At 32.2% G+C, this 18,125-nt stretch overlaps 1 protein-coding gene across 1 annotated transcript; it reads left to right on the top strand.

Moving 5' to 3' along the window:
• Positions 1 to 763: 763 nt before the first annotated feature.
• LOC129938558 (esterase B1-like) lies at positions 764 to 14,492 on the top strand. The gene is made up of 6 exons (XM_056046191.1): positions 764 to 1,043; positions 12,417 to 12,729; positions 12,785 to 12,935; positions 12,997 to 13,557; positions 13,620 to 13,789; positions 13,996 to 14,492. Exons 1-6 carry the CDS (start codon positions 994 to 996, stop codon positions 14,446 to 14,448), a joined length of 1,698 nt encoding a protein of 565 aa, XP_055902166.1. The 5' UTR covers positions 764 to 993; the 3' UTR covers positions 14,449 to 14,492.
• The last annotated feature ends 3,633 nt before the right edge of the window (positions 14,493 to 18,125 follow it).

Raw genomic sequence — 18,125 nt, 5'->3', positions numbered from 1 at the left:
AATTATGACGTGAACATCGAAAAGTACTTCAACTTTTATTCTTACAATTTACACTATCTATGTCGTAATAATTTTGCCAAATTTTAAAACTATTGAATTATTGAGTTAAGGCTTAATTAACTAAACTAAAAGTCAATAGCTTACCATTTAGATACAACGTTGACAAAATACTTATTATTTTTATCATTTTATAATATTTCTTTTTATACCAATTAAACTCCTAACAACACTATTCCAAACATTAAAATTTCTAAAACAATGCCTAAGAGTATAATATAAAACTGTAAACTGTGAATCGTTTCAATAATCTAGTCCAATCCATATGAAAAATATACGAGTATAGGTATTTGTGATTGTGACTTTGTGTAGTACAATCCTTAGTGAACTAAACAACAAACTCATCAGACAGGTCACAGGAGTTGAACTCAGGGGAAAACTCAGCAATATAAAAACACAAAATACCATTTATTTCTTGTGTATATCACATTAGGCATAGAGCAATATTGATTAAATGAGTCCATTTGATCACCCTACTGATTGGACTTGATACTTGAACTAGTTAGAATACGTAATGATACCAACAATACTGCGACTATCATCGACGGACGAGAATTCTAAAACCAATACCAATAAAGTGTTCCGCGAATAAACTCCATTATGTGGGAAACCTACCCTAGCTAGAACGCTACAGCTTGATTAAGCTATACTGCCCACAGCCCGACACGCCGCAACCAATGGTCGGCTCGGCATCATCAAGCACTGATATCAATTCAGTAGAATATCTACTCTCGTGCGAGACAGTAGGCAGGCGCGAAAAAGTAATATATTCGACGTTTGTGTATTATCCTAGTTCATTCGAATTAAAATCCAGACATACTACTGCTTATATATATCTATACCTCTTGTTGGAACTAGGAACGTTTTCGAACGAACAATACTAAAAAAAAAAAACTTTTTCAAAACTTGTAGCAAACGGTAAAGTGCGTTGTGATTATGGCTGCATTCAGCGTTTCATTTGCGGATCAGTTAAAATTAGCTTACAGGTGAGCGGGGGTGGTGGAAACACTTGGTCGTTGTTCGGTTCTGGCAGCAAAATTAACTTTAATGAGGAACAACATACAAGTTCATCTATACATGTATACATATTCTGCCTGTAAAAACATATACATATTCTACAGAACAGGGATTTTATCCTTGAGTTAATTACTACCCACCAAGGATAAATGGAGTCAAATAAACCCTCGCTTTTGTGTTGATATGTATTTAGTGTGTGTTGTATGCAGTGTATGTTATGTAGTGCAGTCGTACTTTATTTCACATCAATTTAAAAAACAATTCAGAACCGTTTTCGTTTGATGTTCGGTATATTCCTTAAAACTATATAGCTAAAACTTTAATCAACTGAGGAAAATAGTTGTATTTATTTTTCCTTCTTTCATTCTATTTACAAAAACTTCGTCGGTAAAAATTAGATATTAGTTATATTAAGATTACGACTGTGTGTGGGTGTGATCTTGGCAATTGGCTTTGATTTGATTTTCGGAAAATAGCGGATATTGTTATTTAAATATGTATGTCAGATCTCTATAAGTTTATTTAAGGGAAAATAAAAACGAACAACTGTCTGAATTATTAAATTTTAGTATTTTTTAAAAATTGTTATTAAACCGATTTAGGACTACAAAATCTGTGGAAAGCAGATAATTCGTGTTTATCAATAATTTTGTGGATATATTATGGTCTCTACTAGCTGGCTTGGCAGACGTTGTATGTAATGCTGTTTTATTAAGGTCGCGCGGGACATTGTGCTTTGTAATTCATATTTTATGCTATACATTCAAATTTTCAATTTATGCTATTGTTAATAGGTGGAATTGGCTTATCAATCATTATCTACTTGATTCTACAGCAAAAAGAATTATTAATTTTTACTAAAGAAATTTAATCGACTTTTAATAAGTCCCGATAAGAATGAAAAAAAAAATGTTTTTTTCAATACAAATGAAAAAAAAGTTAACTAGAATGTTTTGATCTGTGATGTTTTGAACAATATTATCAAATGTTTTTAGTTGACCCTCTGATAACGAAAATTGATTGTTCGGTTTTCAACTATTAATTAAATTTATTAGCCACATACTTAAAAACTTGCTGAGTAAGGATTGTAGATACCTTCCAAAACAGAAAAAATAATGTTTAAGTGCATTCGATCATTAATGTCGTTTTGTAGTGTAAATTAGAACGATCTTTTCTTTAATCCAATTTAATAGGAAATAATTAGTTTCCTCCGAAAACGTGTTTCAAAAACTAATCCAGAATTAACTATCATATAAGAAATAAAATTAACAACTTTATCACATACCTAAACTTTAGCTTAACCCAAAATTAAGATGTGATTTTTACTATATAAGTTAATTGCAATCCATAAAGCAAGTATAGCTGTCATTAAAGTGAACGATAATAACAAAAAAAAGCAGTTTTACCAGAAATCTTTAAAAACTTTATTTCAGGGCTTGCTCGTGGAACTGAGAGCCTAGTTGTTTTGGTTTGAATTTTATATAATTCTTGGAGATCAAAGAACAAAAATGAAAAAATGTGCATGTACATATCTGGGAAATGCATTTTTCCGTTCAATATTAAGGTCCATAGAATATACCCAAAGATATTATTGTTATGAAATCCGATTGCCCTTAAAATGTCGCCTACATATTGTTATTCGTTAGTATTCTTCGTAATACAATTAAATTGAATGGCAATTAAATGCCCCGGATATAATAATACCATTCGAAAGAACCTTTTGCTGAATCATTTGACAGTATTTTTAAAGTAATAGTGGTATTGGATTTTTTATTTGCAGCATAGCTGAATTCAATTATAAAAATCATGAAAACTGACGTAGGCAAGACGAGACGAGACTACCGACAAAACAAATGACGGGAAAAAAGCGAGCCCGAGACTGGGACGAGACTCAGTTAAGGGGCCGATAGACATAACACTTGTTTGCAGAAGTGTGTGTTGTGTGTGACCTGAAGCAGGCACCGATTATTGATGGCGGACACGGAGCGACTTTTTAAATTAAAAGGTTTTGATTTTTCGGTGTTGGTGTTTCGATCAGTGTGATGCGTATGGGGATGCGCAAGCACATTTTCTATTCAGTATCAGCTGCACGTGAGTTGTTATTGTGTGCGGTGCTTGGCAAATTATTGTTTCAAATATAAGCTTCATACTTTAACGTCACACATTCTGATCTTTTCCCTTTGAGATCTCTTTCACAACTTATGTGTGTACGATTTGGTGTGTGGTGTGTGGCGGAATGCCACGCCGCGCCGGCCGAGCCGGGTGTAATTACACAGAAGTGTTTTTTCCCGATACCGAAACGAGACCAAAATTGTTTGATTTTGAGAATGCCGAGGGGATCAGTAAATTTATGAATACAGCGTCCGGGAAAAAGATCTCCCATATTTTAAAAGTGAACGCCGTGAAGTGTGTGCTGTAGCTCCATCTTGTTGGAACCAGGTTTCTTTTTGGTTCCTAGTAAACTGATTTAAGTTTGGTTGGAGGAAGGTCTCAATCATGTTACAGTAGCGATCCGCATTAACTGTTACTATTGTTGCCCATTTTCATCGAAAAAATACGGAAATACGCATATATTCCTCTACGACAAACTCGCTATGTGCACCGTGCCTCGCCATTATGTCATTATGATTACTAAAAACGGCACGTAGACCTTTATATATAATGTCTAAAAATACGGGAGGTTTTTTTGCCGGACCCGTATTTAAAATAATTGGTATACTTACATTTATGTAAATATAGTTGCTGAAATATATGTAGGTTATAATTAATTTGTGAGACTAATTATGTGCCAGATTTTCGTGTATAATTTGATTATTATTCAGTGTTATCTGCGTCCTAACCAATTTAATTTTTCTATCTACCAACAATTTGTTTTCTTTTCTCAGTTAAAAAAAAACCTTAATGTTTCTACCTATTTCATTATTTTAATAGAAAAAAGAGGCTGGGTCCGACCCACACTGAAAACTTCTCATTCTATCTGTGATTTGTCTTCCTTAAACAGGTTAGTAGGTTTTCGTATTTTGTTAAAAAGTAATCTGTGAAATTATTCAAAAAAGAATTTAAAAAACCAACAATATTTTGCATATGATGAAATAGTTTTAGTTTTTAGTCGTTAAAAAATTTTAGTAGCATTTGCGTACTATTTTTTGTAGATTTTATTTTTTTTAATGAAAAAACGGACTTTTGGATTTTGCTAAAAAATCACTGAATGTCGAAAACAATATTTTATGTGAGATAAATTAAATTTGAAACCAATATTTTAAATTTTTGAAAAGACATTTGAGTCTAAAATCTATTTTTACGAACTTTTAGAAATGCTTTTTTAAGTTTTTATTTTTTGTTAAAAAACTTTCAATTCGATTTTTCTTAAAATTTTACCAGATGTTATTTTTTATTGCAAAAAAATTGTTTTGGAGCTAAAATCATTTTTTATTCGTAAAATTTTCGAGGTGACAATTTTTTTAGTTTTTTTATTTATAAAAAAACATTAATTGGATTTTTTTTCAAAAAATGTACTTGTTTGGTATGGCATTACAATATATAATATACAATTTAATTCAAGTCTCTGGCGTTATTGGTTCGTGAGATATTTGGGGTTAAACAAAATTTGTACCTTTTTTTAAACTGCTATGGTAACAAAACCACCCTCGCAATTTGTTTGAGGGCCTTTTCAACATTTATTTGAAGTCGATATCTCTACTAGTTCTTGAGCTTTGGCTGACGAAAGACGTCGTACACACTCACGCACAGACATACATATCTCTAAAAATCTTTTATTTCGACTCTAGGGACTTTGACATGTCGAGAAATGTCAAAATTTTCAATTTGACAAATCGGACTCATTACAGTATCTTCCTTTGGGAAGTTAATAAACTAGTCAAAATCCTATGCATGTATCTGGTATCTTTGATTAAAGTACGAATGTTGTAAATAAAATATCAGTTAACGTCTGAAATCTTTGTTTGGTATATTCTTATCTCATTGGAAATCATGTTCGATTATATCTGGACTATGTACCAAGTCTACTTGTTCTTGTATAAGTTATTAAAATAAAAAAAATAAGGTGGCGCTACAGTCCGTTGAGAACTAGCGTCTAGTGAGTTATAACTCTCAACCCGTCCTGTGTGCGAGTAATGTTGTCAAGGATGGAGGGGACCTACAGTTGTAAGATAAATCCGATCGGCTTAATTGAGAAAGCACTTTTCATAACAGGGATTACTCATAGAAGACTTGTCAATTCCACACAAGAGGCAGTACCTGTGAAAAAAACCCTTAGGTGGCACAGGCAGAGATTAAACCCAAGACCCCTATATAAGTTAAAATTACTTGTAATAATTAGATGTAACAGTACAGTAACATAAGGTTTACAGTCCAATTACAGTCGCTACAGCACAGCGATTTTCCATAATATAGATGAAACGTATTGATGTGCAAATATGACATAGAGACCTTTATTAAAAAGGAAATCTTTTAGTTTTCATTATTCTTGACTGAATTAATCGTTCAATAACAGCATATGTTATTAATAACTTATCCTTGCAGATACGCGAGTGGTGCAGAAAAATTAATATTTATATATAAATGTGACTGGAAAATTTACTGTTTGCATTTCAAATTCAAAACAACGTTGTTTTTAGAATTGCATTATTTTTTTTATTCCAAACTAAAATAATCAATCGATTAAAAATAAACCAAGAGGCAACTTGAGGCAATCTATATTATTAATGCGATAGGTGGAGTTAGAGGTTACAAGTTCTTAGTTGTTTTTTCTGTTAATTATAGAGGAATGCAGCTCCCGCCTAAGAAATATTGAAAGCAAATTTGTAATCCAACTTAATGATGATAATAGTCTGAATGGTAAATTTATTCTATTATTAGTATTTATTTTATAAACTAATTGATAGCAACGTTTTAATGTAACTTTATGAACTGAATGGCAAAACCTTATCGTCTTATGATCTTTTATTATTTTGAAAAAAAAGTTATTAGTTTCATTGATATTTACAATCATATTAGGATGATAATAAAATTATTTGTAACGTGATAGTAAAATAAGTATCTAACCACCAATGGTGACAAATAGATGAGTGAATAAATCTAATTTTTCCGTAAAAATAATTAATATTTGAAAAAAAAGTCACTATAATTTCAAGAGTCCAAAAATTCATTGTTTGAACAATAAAACAAAATAAGTTTTATCCAAAGAAAAATAAATACTAATACTTTAGTCAATAAAACATTGCTTCTTAATTAGAAGTTTTAGAAAAGTCTTTTTTACATATCGTTAGAATGTTAAAATATATATCTTTGACACATCTTTCTATTAAAGAAAATACGGGGTTATCCGTTTTGCGGTTTCAAAAGTTAACGTAATTAAAATACAAATTTTAATTACGTTAACGATATTTTTTTTTGTTATAAAGTCCGATATCATCATTTAAATGACCACCACCCCAAGTTATGGCGGTATCTCTGCCATAACTTGACAAATGTTTGTTTTTATGTGGTCAAGAGCAAAAAGTTTATATGTTTAAACATATTCTTCCGTGTAGCTTCACAAAAAAAGGCACGCTATGTCACAACCCATGATATTGGTGACCAGTTTATATCGCAACGACGAAAACTTACGCGGCCAGGAAATGTTTTTTGCAATAAAGCCATATTCGCTCAAGTTGTGTGACATGTGGTACCGTCTTGTTGCAACTACATATTCTCCAAGTCGTATTCTTCAATACCATCCAAAAAAAGTTGGTTATCATATCACCTTAACGCTTCAAATTGACGGTGACATTCGTTTCATCGTCGTTTTGGAAGAAGTAAGGTCCAATCACAAGCACACCTCCGAACCAAAAAGTGCATCAAAGTGACCTTTTGTGTATGTGCTCTCATCAATTTCTTGTGTATTAACATACCGCAATACTGAAAAATGTGCTTCGTCGCTTAAGAAAATTGTGTTCGAAAAACCGCCGTCCACCGCCTGTTGTTCAAGCACCTATTCGACGTTGTGAATGGTCAGCTGGCTTCAGTTGTAGTTTGAGCTGGACTATATAAATATTTGGATGAAGGTGTAAATACAAAATACGCCATAATGTGCCGCAAGACTGTTCTAATTCCTGAGAACGACAAAATCACCTTGTTTGTAGTAGGTCTTAACAATTTGTATACGTTGTACGATAGTTAATCGATTTCCGTATTAGGTTGTTGGTTGCGTACTATTTTTTTGCTCTCAGCTTACCAACAACATTATGTTTTTCCAAACAGAATTTAGTAGAAATTCGAATTCAATTTTTTTATTAAAAAGTGTTTGACCCAATAAAAATGTTGACACCAATCTAAATTGTGTTGGTAAGTATTGCATTCACCCATCAATAACTTTAAAAGGAAAGGTTGTTACCAAAAAAATTATCATTCCTTTAAATAGCTTTACGTTAGTCAAACATTACAATTTATTTATATTTTTAACGAAAAAACTGCACTACTCGTAAAACTATAAGCAATTAATTTTATTTAAAAAAATATCAACACTTGTTTCATCTTAAAATTGCATTTAAATGCTGCCATAAAAACTGGTGTTTACAGAATAGGAATGCATAATCATACACTCTAATCAATATATCTGCAACAATGTGATGCGCTAGTCGATAACTTAACAAGCTCAATAAATATTCATATATGAAAAAAATAACAAGTAGATACATTTATAAATTTTGTATTAAAAACGACATGGAATTGTATTTAAGTATTATTAAGTCATTTAAATAATTATATAGAAGTATCTACATTATACCTAAACATGAATCAAAGGTAACAAAGTTCAAAAATATTATTAGATGTAAATGTAAGTATTCAAAGTATATGTAAAGGGTGTTTCGTAATTGATGGTCCAAGCTCAATACTATAACAGGCTATTGATGTTGTTAAAATTTGATTGGCATTGTCATTTTGTTAGAAATTATTAATGAAACTTAAGCTTTGAAATTTAAGTTGCACCTAATTTTTTGTTTAAAAGGGTATAACTTTCGATTTAAGCATATGTGCTTAACAAATAGAATTTTTGAAGTAAGCAACTAATATTATGGCACGCACATGTTTGTCGGCATACAACACTTAAGATTGAAGCTCCAAATCGGGTGCGATTCAAATCTTAAAGTATTAAATAACTTTCAGCAAAATGAAAATGGAATTCAAATTTATTTTACCAAAAATTAATTTGCACTATATTTGTTTATTTAAAAATGCCAACAACATTAAACACAATAATCATTTGTCGACAGGGTGAGTGAAAACCTTAATAAATTAAAGTGTTTTTTGAGATTTCATCAAAACATCTGTTACATGAAAACCTTTGTGATTCGGGTTTAACAAATTACTAAATTCCGAAAGATCATGGCCATCCTTTATGAAACACCCTGCATATAGACACAATAAAGAAACATATAAAGTATTTTTCTTTGTTTGTGGAATTCAGAACGATTAGACCACCTGCATCAAAATAAAACCTATAGGTTAAATTATTAGCATTTACATAATTAATAATTTATGAACCTAGCCACATGCTAGGAGTCTCTTTAAGGAAAAGGTGAAAAGGTTCATCTTCAAAACCTAACAAGTTATATTATAAGAAATACTAACACATTTTGAATTCAATGTTTTTTAACGTAGTTTTCATAGTATTATAATCAGTACGCGGTGCGTAATGTATATTCAAAACGAGTATAGACCAATAGTTTTGTAGCTTGAAGAATGATAAGATATGAATCCCTAAAGTTGGTTTATATAATAAAATACAAGATTCCAAGCAGTCATTTTTCTTTATTATTTAAGGTTTAAATCAAATTGAAGCACGTACAACACGTGTGACGTGACCTTAGGCGTGTTGTATGACACGATTAATGGAGACGTATCATATCATAATCCGCAAATTAATGTTTTATCTTGTAAGACAAGGAAATTGAAGAATTTCAATACATAAATATAAGTATGTTCTTAGGTGAATGAAAATAGGACTTTGAAAAATTAAATACTAAAAAGGAGGGTTCCTTGGTTGTAACTATCTGACTAAGAAATTCTTATCTGTATTCTCTATCACGCGAAATATGCATACAGTTGTTTAAAATACGGGGTCGTTCATTTTCCGGTTTTGAAAGTAAAGCTACAAAGAACACGTAACGATAAATTTTACATGAAAATTTTGTTTCGTTATAAAGCTAAGACCTTGCAATTAAGTGTGAGAAGCAATATCATGCAATAGACAGAATCGAGAAGATTCTCAGTATTTAATTGCTTTAAGGTTGGAAAGGTTTTCTTCCTGGAAATAAAATTGCACTTTTCCAAATGATGGCCTAAATTTAAAACCGACTCCAAAATTAATGTATCACGTCAGGTTTTGAGAAATTACTTTTTAAAATTCGCATTAACATGTACATAAGGCTTCTTGAGGTTATTTAAATGTATGACGTAACATTTTATTAACTAAATCCGTCATAGTTTTCCATATTTGTAATAGATTTCTTCAATATTCAGTTTTAATTAGTACATTTTTTATTGATATTCAAAAAATCTTTATAAGTTGCTAAATTTTACCTGCATCAAGTAAATCTGAAAGTAACGCTAAAGCACTTATCCTAAAACGGTTTTCAACAGAAAATGGAATCTGTTGTCTGAACAATTCCATTATATCAAGTTTTTAAAATATATTAAACAAATATAAAAATAAGTAATTTTGTCGACCAGCATCTTTCACCACTTTTTCAACATTTTGGAAATGTTGATTTTTAATCACCGCAGAACTTTGACAGAACCGACTAAGAACTTTGTACGCAATAAAACTGTTATGATGAACTGAAGTCACCCAAACATTCAAAAAGAGGATGGGGTGGGACCCAATTTTTAAAATTTAAGAAGCATTTCTTGAATTTTTTAAAATCTTATGTTAACAAATACCTTCATATTGGATGTTTGTAAGAAAATTGGGTACAGAATGACATGATTTTGAAGTCAATACCTTCATTTATTCACATCAATTTTTACCAATTGTGCGTACCTACTGTTTTTTCTAGATCCTAATTTAAATAAGAAACTTATTGTAGAATTTTTTGTTAAAATTTTACTGAATGTTGAAAACAATGTTGTTATGAAATAAAATTTGTTTGAAGCTAATATCTTCAATTTTTGAAAAGACATATGAGTCGAAAATCAAGTTTTACCGACTTTTAGTAATGTTATCTCTTAGGTTTTTAAAACTGTCAGTTCGATATTACCCAAAATCTTACTGAATATTGAAAACTTTATTGTTGAGATGAAACTAGTTCCGAGGCAATACATCAAATTTTTTAAAAAGATATTTGAGTTGAAAATCATTCTTAACTAACTTTTAGTAATGTTTATTTTATTTTGTTTTTATTTTTTGCAAGAAAAAGGTTTTTCTCAAATTTTTATGAGTTTGGTATCCCGGCACAATATTTAAACATTTTACGTTTTTTAAATTGCTAGTTAAAAACAACCGGATCTGAGAGTCCTTTATGCATCTTTCTGCATTATAGCAGTATATATTTAAAGTCGATATCTATACTTGTTCTTGAGATATGGACGACGAAAAAGTTTTTCGAATGTACGGATGTACGAATGTATGTACCTGCACGCCCGCACAGACATCTCTCTAAAAAAATATCTTATTTTCTTGTTGTTTCTTGTGATTTTATGGGATAACAGTTATATATACTTAAATTTAAGAATTCAAAACCTATCAATAAAATTTTGAAGCAGATAAAAAAAGGCAGGCAAACCGACAATTTTCGAGATAATATATTTGAAAACGAAAAAAATAATAATAGAACATTATGTGTTTTGTTTAAACCTCATTTAGTTTTCATCGCACAGTGTACTTTTCTCTATTACCAGCAAAAGTCGCCACAAAAAATGTTTATTTTAAAGTCTCGGTGAACATATTCAGGTCTTAAAAATGTCCTTGGATGTGATAATTGCTCCGCTTCTCGCTGTTTCAAAGCCAACACATAAATGATTCAAAGAAAAGATCGAAATATCAAAAACAATAAATGATGTTAAGTTTATTCATAATGTATTCACTGCATTGTTTGTACAATAATATTTTTCGAGACAACTCTAGGTTTCTTAAGCGGCCTATAGACACCACACTTGTCGGTATGGTGTGTGTCGGTGTCTCGATTGGTGAGAAGTGTATGAGGATGGGCGCGCACATTTACTATTCAGTTGCATTATTGAATCGTTGTTGAGTGCGGTGCGTGAAAATTGTTTCAATAAAAGATTCAAGCATAGAAACACCATATGATGTGTCTATGGATTAAAACTGCAACGTCACTCATTCTGATCTTTTCTCTTTGAGATCTATTTCATATCTATTGTATGTACGATTTGGTGCGTCATGCTTATCGGAATTCCACACCGAGTGTCAGTAAATTGCCGGTGTGCAAACAAGTGTGGTGTCTATGGGTCGCTTTATGAATTAGAATTTGCTAAATTACTTCCAGAAAGAAAACGGTTTGTGTAATTTCTTTTGTGCAATTGGACACATGCTGAGCCACTCCATAATAATAAACTATACGTAAGCGGCAAAACAAATGTATGCTTTGAAGCTACAAACTGTTCGTCAATTGAACCGCTTATGCCATAAGGTCAGTTTGTAGTATTATTATAGGCAATACCTTTTTGAAACATACAAAATTCAACATTATCTATAGAGGATTTTTATTTCTTGAACATGTAATTATGTTTATTAAATTGTGGTAAGAGAATCGATGTTATTATTATATGGACCAAAAATATTCCGTTATTAAAAATTCAGATTTTGACTAAGCCCGCATTGTCCACAAATGTCCTTATCTACGATTTTATTCAACCAAGTGCTCTCTTGAAAGGTGTGTCAGCACTTTAACTCAACACATAGATGACACACAAGACACAACCCACACAATTCATCAAAACAATTTAATCTCCTTGGTCAAGTATCTTATAAGAAAGATTAGATTAAAGAATTAAAATCAAATTCAACACGAATTGCTTCTTATGTTCAAAGTACAAAGTGTTTGTACAGTGTGTTTGTAACACATCAAAAACTCAAGTAAGTGATCAGATTAATAAGCAGAGTTGTTATCGTCGCCGCCACTGCCCCGGTTGTTTGACCTCGAAGAGAAGGGAAACTTTGAACGTTATCATTTATATAAATTTAGTATTATCAAATCAAGTATGTTTTGTCTGGTGATACTAGCTCATTAATATTATTCTAAAAATACTTAATCATATTCAATATCTTTATGTGATTTTTTAATAAAAAGACAAACGCGTAATTTTTGTTCATTTAACAGATATGGACAATTTAAAATTCGACAATCTCGACAGCGAACAAATCAAAAAGTTGAAACCACAACGACCTATGGGAGGGTTCGTGGTGTAAAATGGAAATCAGTTTATGGCGCGGAGTATTACAGTTTTGAAGGTATTCCATATGCAAAACCACCACTTGGAGATCTTCGTTTTCGTGCTCCTAGAGAGCCAGATCCATGGACAGATGTAAGGAAGTGCACGAGAGTACGTGCAAAACCGACTCAAATGAATTTTGTAATAGGAATGGTTCAAGGCAGTGAAGACTGTCTTTATTTAAATGTGTTTACAAAAAATGTGAGTTCGTTATTTTTGATATCTGAATTGGTGTATTGATATTATGAATCCTTAGCTTAATCCCTTAAATCCATTGCCAGTCCTTGTGTGGATTTTTGGTGGAGCTTTTCAAATAGGAGAGGCTTCACGAGATATCTACAGTCCAGATTATATTATGCAGGAAGATGTAATGCTTGTGACAATAAGCTATCGTTTAGGACCAATGGGTTGGCGCACTTATTAAGGTAATATTATCAAAATATCGTTAAACACTGTGAATTGTTCTAGGTTTTATGTCATTTTCGGATCCAGACGTTGGAATTCCTGGCAATGCAGCCTTAAAAGATCAAATCATGGCTCTGAAATGGGTTAAGAATAATTGTTGCTTCTTCGGAGGTGATCCATCAAACATAACTGTTTTTGGTGAAAGCGCTGGTGGATGTTCCACCCACTATATGATGCTCACAGAACAGACTAAAGGCCTATTCCACAAAGGAATTGTTATGTCTGGAAGTGCTGTTGCACCCTGGGCTATTATTCCACCTAATAATTGGAGCTACAGACTTGCTAAATCTGCAGGATACACAGGTGAAAATAAAGATAAAGACGTATATGAGTTTTTGACCAAACTTAAACCGAGCGTTATGTACAAACATTCTGAGAATTTGCTTACCAAAGAAGAACGACACAATAGAATATCATATTGTTTTGGGCCAGTAATTGAACCCTATGTGAGTGAAGAATCTGTCATTATCAAAAACCCTGTGGAAATGATGCGTGAATCATGGAGCAATGCAATTCCTTTGATTATTGGAGGAAATTCTTTTGAAGGACTGCTCATGTTTGCGGGTATAAACTTTAGAAAAATTCCACTTACGTTTTAATTTTCATTTATCTTTTCTTTTGAGCAGAAGCCCGCAAGTTTCCAGATTTGGTGGAAGAACTAGGTGATTGTGAAAAAGTTGTTCCTTTCGATCTCCCTCTTTCACCAGAAGAACGAAAACAGTTTGGACTGAAAATTAAGGAAACATATTTTGGCGATGCAGAATCCTGCTTAAAGAATCTTCTTCAATATAGTGATGTAAGCTTGTTTGATGTTTTCAATATAGTAGCATAGGCATGAAATTTTGATAATGTTGAGTTCATCGGTACCAAAAATTTTACACTGTTGTGTAATTTATCAAAACTTATGAAATGCAAAGAATTTTTCACTTAAAAAATGATAAAAACTATTCTCTTGCCATTTTTTAAATAAAGTCCATATGGACTATTCTATTCTAATTTCAGATATTTTCGTACAAATATTTTTGGCATGGAATTCATAGAACAATCCTTTCGCGGTCTGAATATGCTACTGCACCAACCTACGTCTACCGATTTGATTTTGACTCCAAACATTTCAATCATGTGCGGAATTTCAGTTGTGGTCGAAAAATTCGAGGTACTTGTCATGGTGATGATTTGTCTTACCTCTTTTATAATGGCATAGCAAAGAAACTTAGTCATCAAAGTAGAGAATATAAGACGATACGAACAATGGTATCCTTGTGGACACAATTTGCTGCGACTGGGGATCCCAATGTTTCAGACAAAAGTGATGTTAAATGGAAGCAGATTGAGAGAAATGGAAAACTCTTCCAATGCTTGAACATATCTGATAACTTGGAGATGATTGACTTTCCTGAAAGCAAAAAACTTGAGCTGTGGGACAGCATGTATCCTAGAGAATTATTGTATTGATTTTTTTTAATTTTTACAAAAACAAAAAGATGATCCGTCCGAAATACCTCAAATTTTCATTCATATTTTCGTGCACAGAACGAAAAAAGTCATCCTATTGACTATTTTGGTAGTCAATATGACAATTTGGTAGTCAATTTTCAGCCGATAACCGCGATAGTCAATAGAACAATTTTCGGTTGTCAATTTTGAGATCTGAAATTTTTGTACAATTTGGTAGTCAATATGACAACTACGGTAGTCAATATGACAACTTTGGTTGAAAGAAATTGAAACTACGGTTGTCGTATTGACTAACACGGTAGTCAATATGACAACTATGGTAGTCAATATGAAAACTGCGGTAGTCAATATAACAACTGCGATAGTCAATACGACAACTGCGGTAGTCAATATGACAATTGCGGTAGTCAATATGACAACTGCGATAGTCAATATGACAACTGCGGTAGTCAATACGACAACTGCGGTAGTCAATACTACAACTGCGATAGTCAATATGACAACTGCGGTAGTCAATACGACAACTGCGATAGTCAATATGACAACTGCGGTAGTCAATATGACAACTGCGGTAGTCAATACGACAACTGCGATTGTCAATATGACAACTGCGGTAGTCAATAGGACAACTGCGGTAGTCAGTATGACAACTGCGATAGTCAATATGACAACTGCGGTAGTCAATATGACAACTGCGGTAGTCAATACGACAACTGCGATAGTCAATATAACAACTGCGGTAGTCAATACGACAACTGCGGTAGTCAATATGACAACTGCGACAGTCAATATGACAACTGCGGTAGTCAATATGACAACTGCGGTAGTCAATATGACAACTGCGGTAGTCAATACGACAACTGCGGTAGTCAATACTACAACTGCGATAGTCAATATGACAACTGCGGTAGTCAATACGACAACTGCGGTAGTCAATACTACAACTGCGATAGTCAATATGACAACTGCGGTAGTCAATACTACAACTGCGATAGTCAATATGACAACTGCGGTAGTCAATACGACAACTGCGATAGTCAATATGACAACTGCGGTAGTCAATATGACAACTGCGGTAGTCAATACGACAACTGCGATTGTCAATATGACAACTGCGGTAGTCAATAGGACAACTGCGGTAGTCAGTATGACAACTGCGATAGTCAATATGACAACTGCGGTAGTCAATACGACAACTGCGGTAGTCAATACTACAACTGCGATAGTCAATATGACAACTGCGGTAGTCAATACTACAACTGCGATAGTCAATATGACAACTGCGGTAGTCAATACGACAACTGCGATAGTCAATATGACAACTGCGGTAGTCAATATGACAACTGCGGTAGTCAATACGACAACTGCGATTGTCAATATGACAACTGCGGTAGTCAATAGGACAACTGCGGTAGTCAGTATGACAACTGCGATAGTCAATATGACAACTGCGGTAGTCAATATGACAACTGCGGTAGTCAATACGACAACTGCGATAGTCAATATAACAACTGCGGTAGTCAATACGACAACTGCGGTAGTCAATATGACAACTGCGACAGTCAATATGACAACTGCGGTAGTCAATATGACAACTGCGATAGTCAATATGACAACTGCGGTAGTCAATATGACAACTGCGGTAGTCAATACGACAACTGCGATTGTCAATATGACAACTGCGGTAGTCAATATGACAACTGCGGTAGTCAATACGACAACTGCGATTGTCAATATGACAACTGCGGTAGTCAATAGGACAACTGCGGTAGTCAGTATGACAACTGCGATAGTCAATATGACAACTGCGGTAGTCAATATGACAACTGCGGTAGTCAATACGACAACTGCGATAGTCAATATAACAACTGCGGTAGTCAATACGACAACTGCGATAGTCAATATGACAACTGCGATAGTCAATATGGCAACTGGGGTAGTCAATATGACAACTGCGGTAGTCAATATGACAACTCCGGTAGTCAGTATGTCAACCATAGTTGTCATATTGACTACCGCAGTTGTCATAATGACTACCGTAGTTTTCATATTGACTACCGCAGTTGTGGCCTCAATCCGTTTGCTTACAATCTGTAAAATCTTGAAAATTTAAATTTCATTAAAAACAAAATTTGATTTTTTGTGTAAATACATTTATTTTAATAGATTATTTGGTATATTTTTATTATATTAATACTTATATACTAAATACAACTTATACAGTGATGGACAAAACTAAAACAGCTTAATTTGTTATTTTTATTTTGTGTGTGTTATTTCTTGTGTTGCAATTATGATTCTTGTTTACTTGTTTTTCTAACTTAATGTGCTAAGTTTACATATTTTGTTTAAATCATTTTATTTTGAATGTAGTTAAGAAATAAAAAATTTTCAAAAAAGTAAACCCAAGAAATAATACACCACAAATAAAAACAACAGAGTAACTTACTTCTGTTTATAATTAAATAAAATTATATACTTAACGTAGGTTGCATTGTTGACAGTTCTGGATTCATGTTTCTATAAAGTTTAAGTTGAACAAAAAAAATATTTGAAACAGACGTCCACAGCTTTTATGACATTGGTTGTCTTGATTTGGGGCCATATAACGAAATGAAGTATTAATTTGTTCCCTTAATGTAAAATGTAAGTATTAGAGGTTGAATAGTTTCACCTCTGGATTTCCGGAATGCTATGTTGTCCTCTAATACTTTGCATCGTCTCTGCTTCAAAGATGAATGCCATCAGTCACTCCTCCGGTGTCAGATTTTCTTGAAACTGCTGCTATTGAAAATAATTAGAAGTGAATACTTTTAATTATCTTTAGCACGAAATCACCTAAAAGGAATAAAAATAAAAAAGGATACCGTTAGAAATGCACAGTTTGACATTTATGTATTTATTAATTTTCATATAGAGAATTTATAAATTAAGTTGACACATCAATTTCTACTATTGTTTATACAATACAAATACAATACAAAAATACATAATTAAGATATAGGTTAAGATTTAGTTTAATTTGTATTTCAATCATTATAAAAAAAAGGAACATAATTATAAATGTACGTACCTTCTACAAAATTAGTATCTCCCAAGTCTTCAATGTTTCTGTAATCTTTTAGTCCTTAATGTTTTCCTTCATGAAGTTTTTTGATGTATTCCAATGATTTCGCCACAAGGAAGGTATTGAAATGCTGGTTGCATAGAACGTTATAAAGTCTTTATCAATCTAATAACGAAATAAGAAAAAACATACATATAAATGTGGTTATAAGATTGTAATCAATTTGTGCTCAGTTAAGAACTGTTTTAGACAAACTTCATATTATCTTCGAAATAAAAAAAACTGACCTGTTAACAATTTTAGTTAGTTTTTAGCTTCATTTTAGTAGTCAAAAAGCTTCTCATAATGTGTAGAAAAAACAAACTGAAAAAATATGAAAGTTTTTTTATATTTTTGATTTTCAAAAACTATTCATTTGAAACTAAAATCAAATGAAAATAAAGACGCAAGATTTTTTTTTTTTTAAATTTTGGACTCGTTTAGTAAATTTTTAAATATTTAACGAATTACTAACTAGTATATTGTTAAACCCTTAAAATAAGATTGTTTAAAATGTTGCGCCAATCTTTTCAACATAAATTGTATGTTATTTGATTGAAAACAGAAA

Source organism: Eupeodes corollae, chromosome 1 (assembly GCF_945859685.1).
Source record: "Eupeodes corollae chromosome 1, idEupCoro1.1, whole genome shotgun sequence".
NCBI classification, from domain to species: Eukaryota; Metazoa; Arthropoda; class Insecta; order Diptera; family Syrphidae; genus Eupeodes; species Eupeodes corollae.
This window is presented reverse-complemented; position numbering and strand designations above follow the sequence as displayed.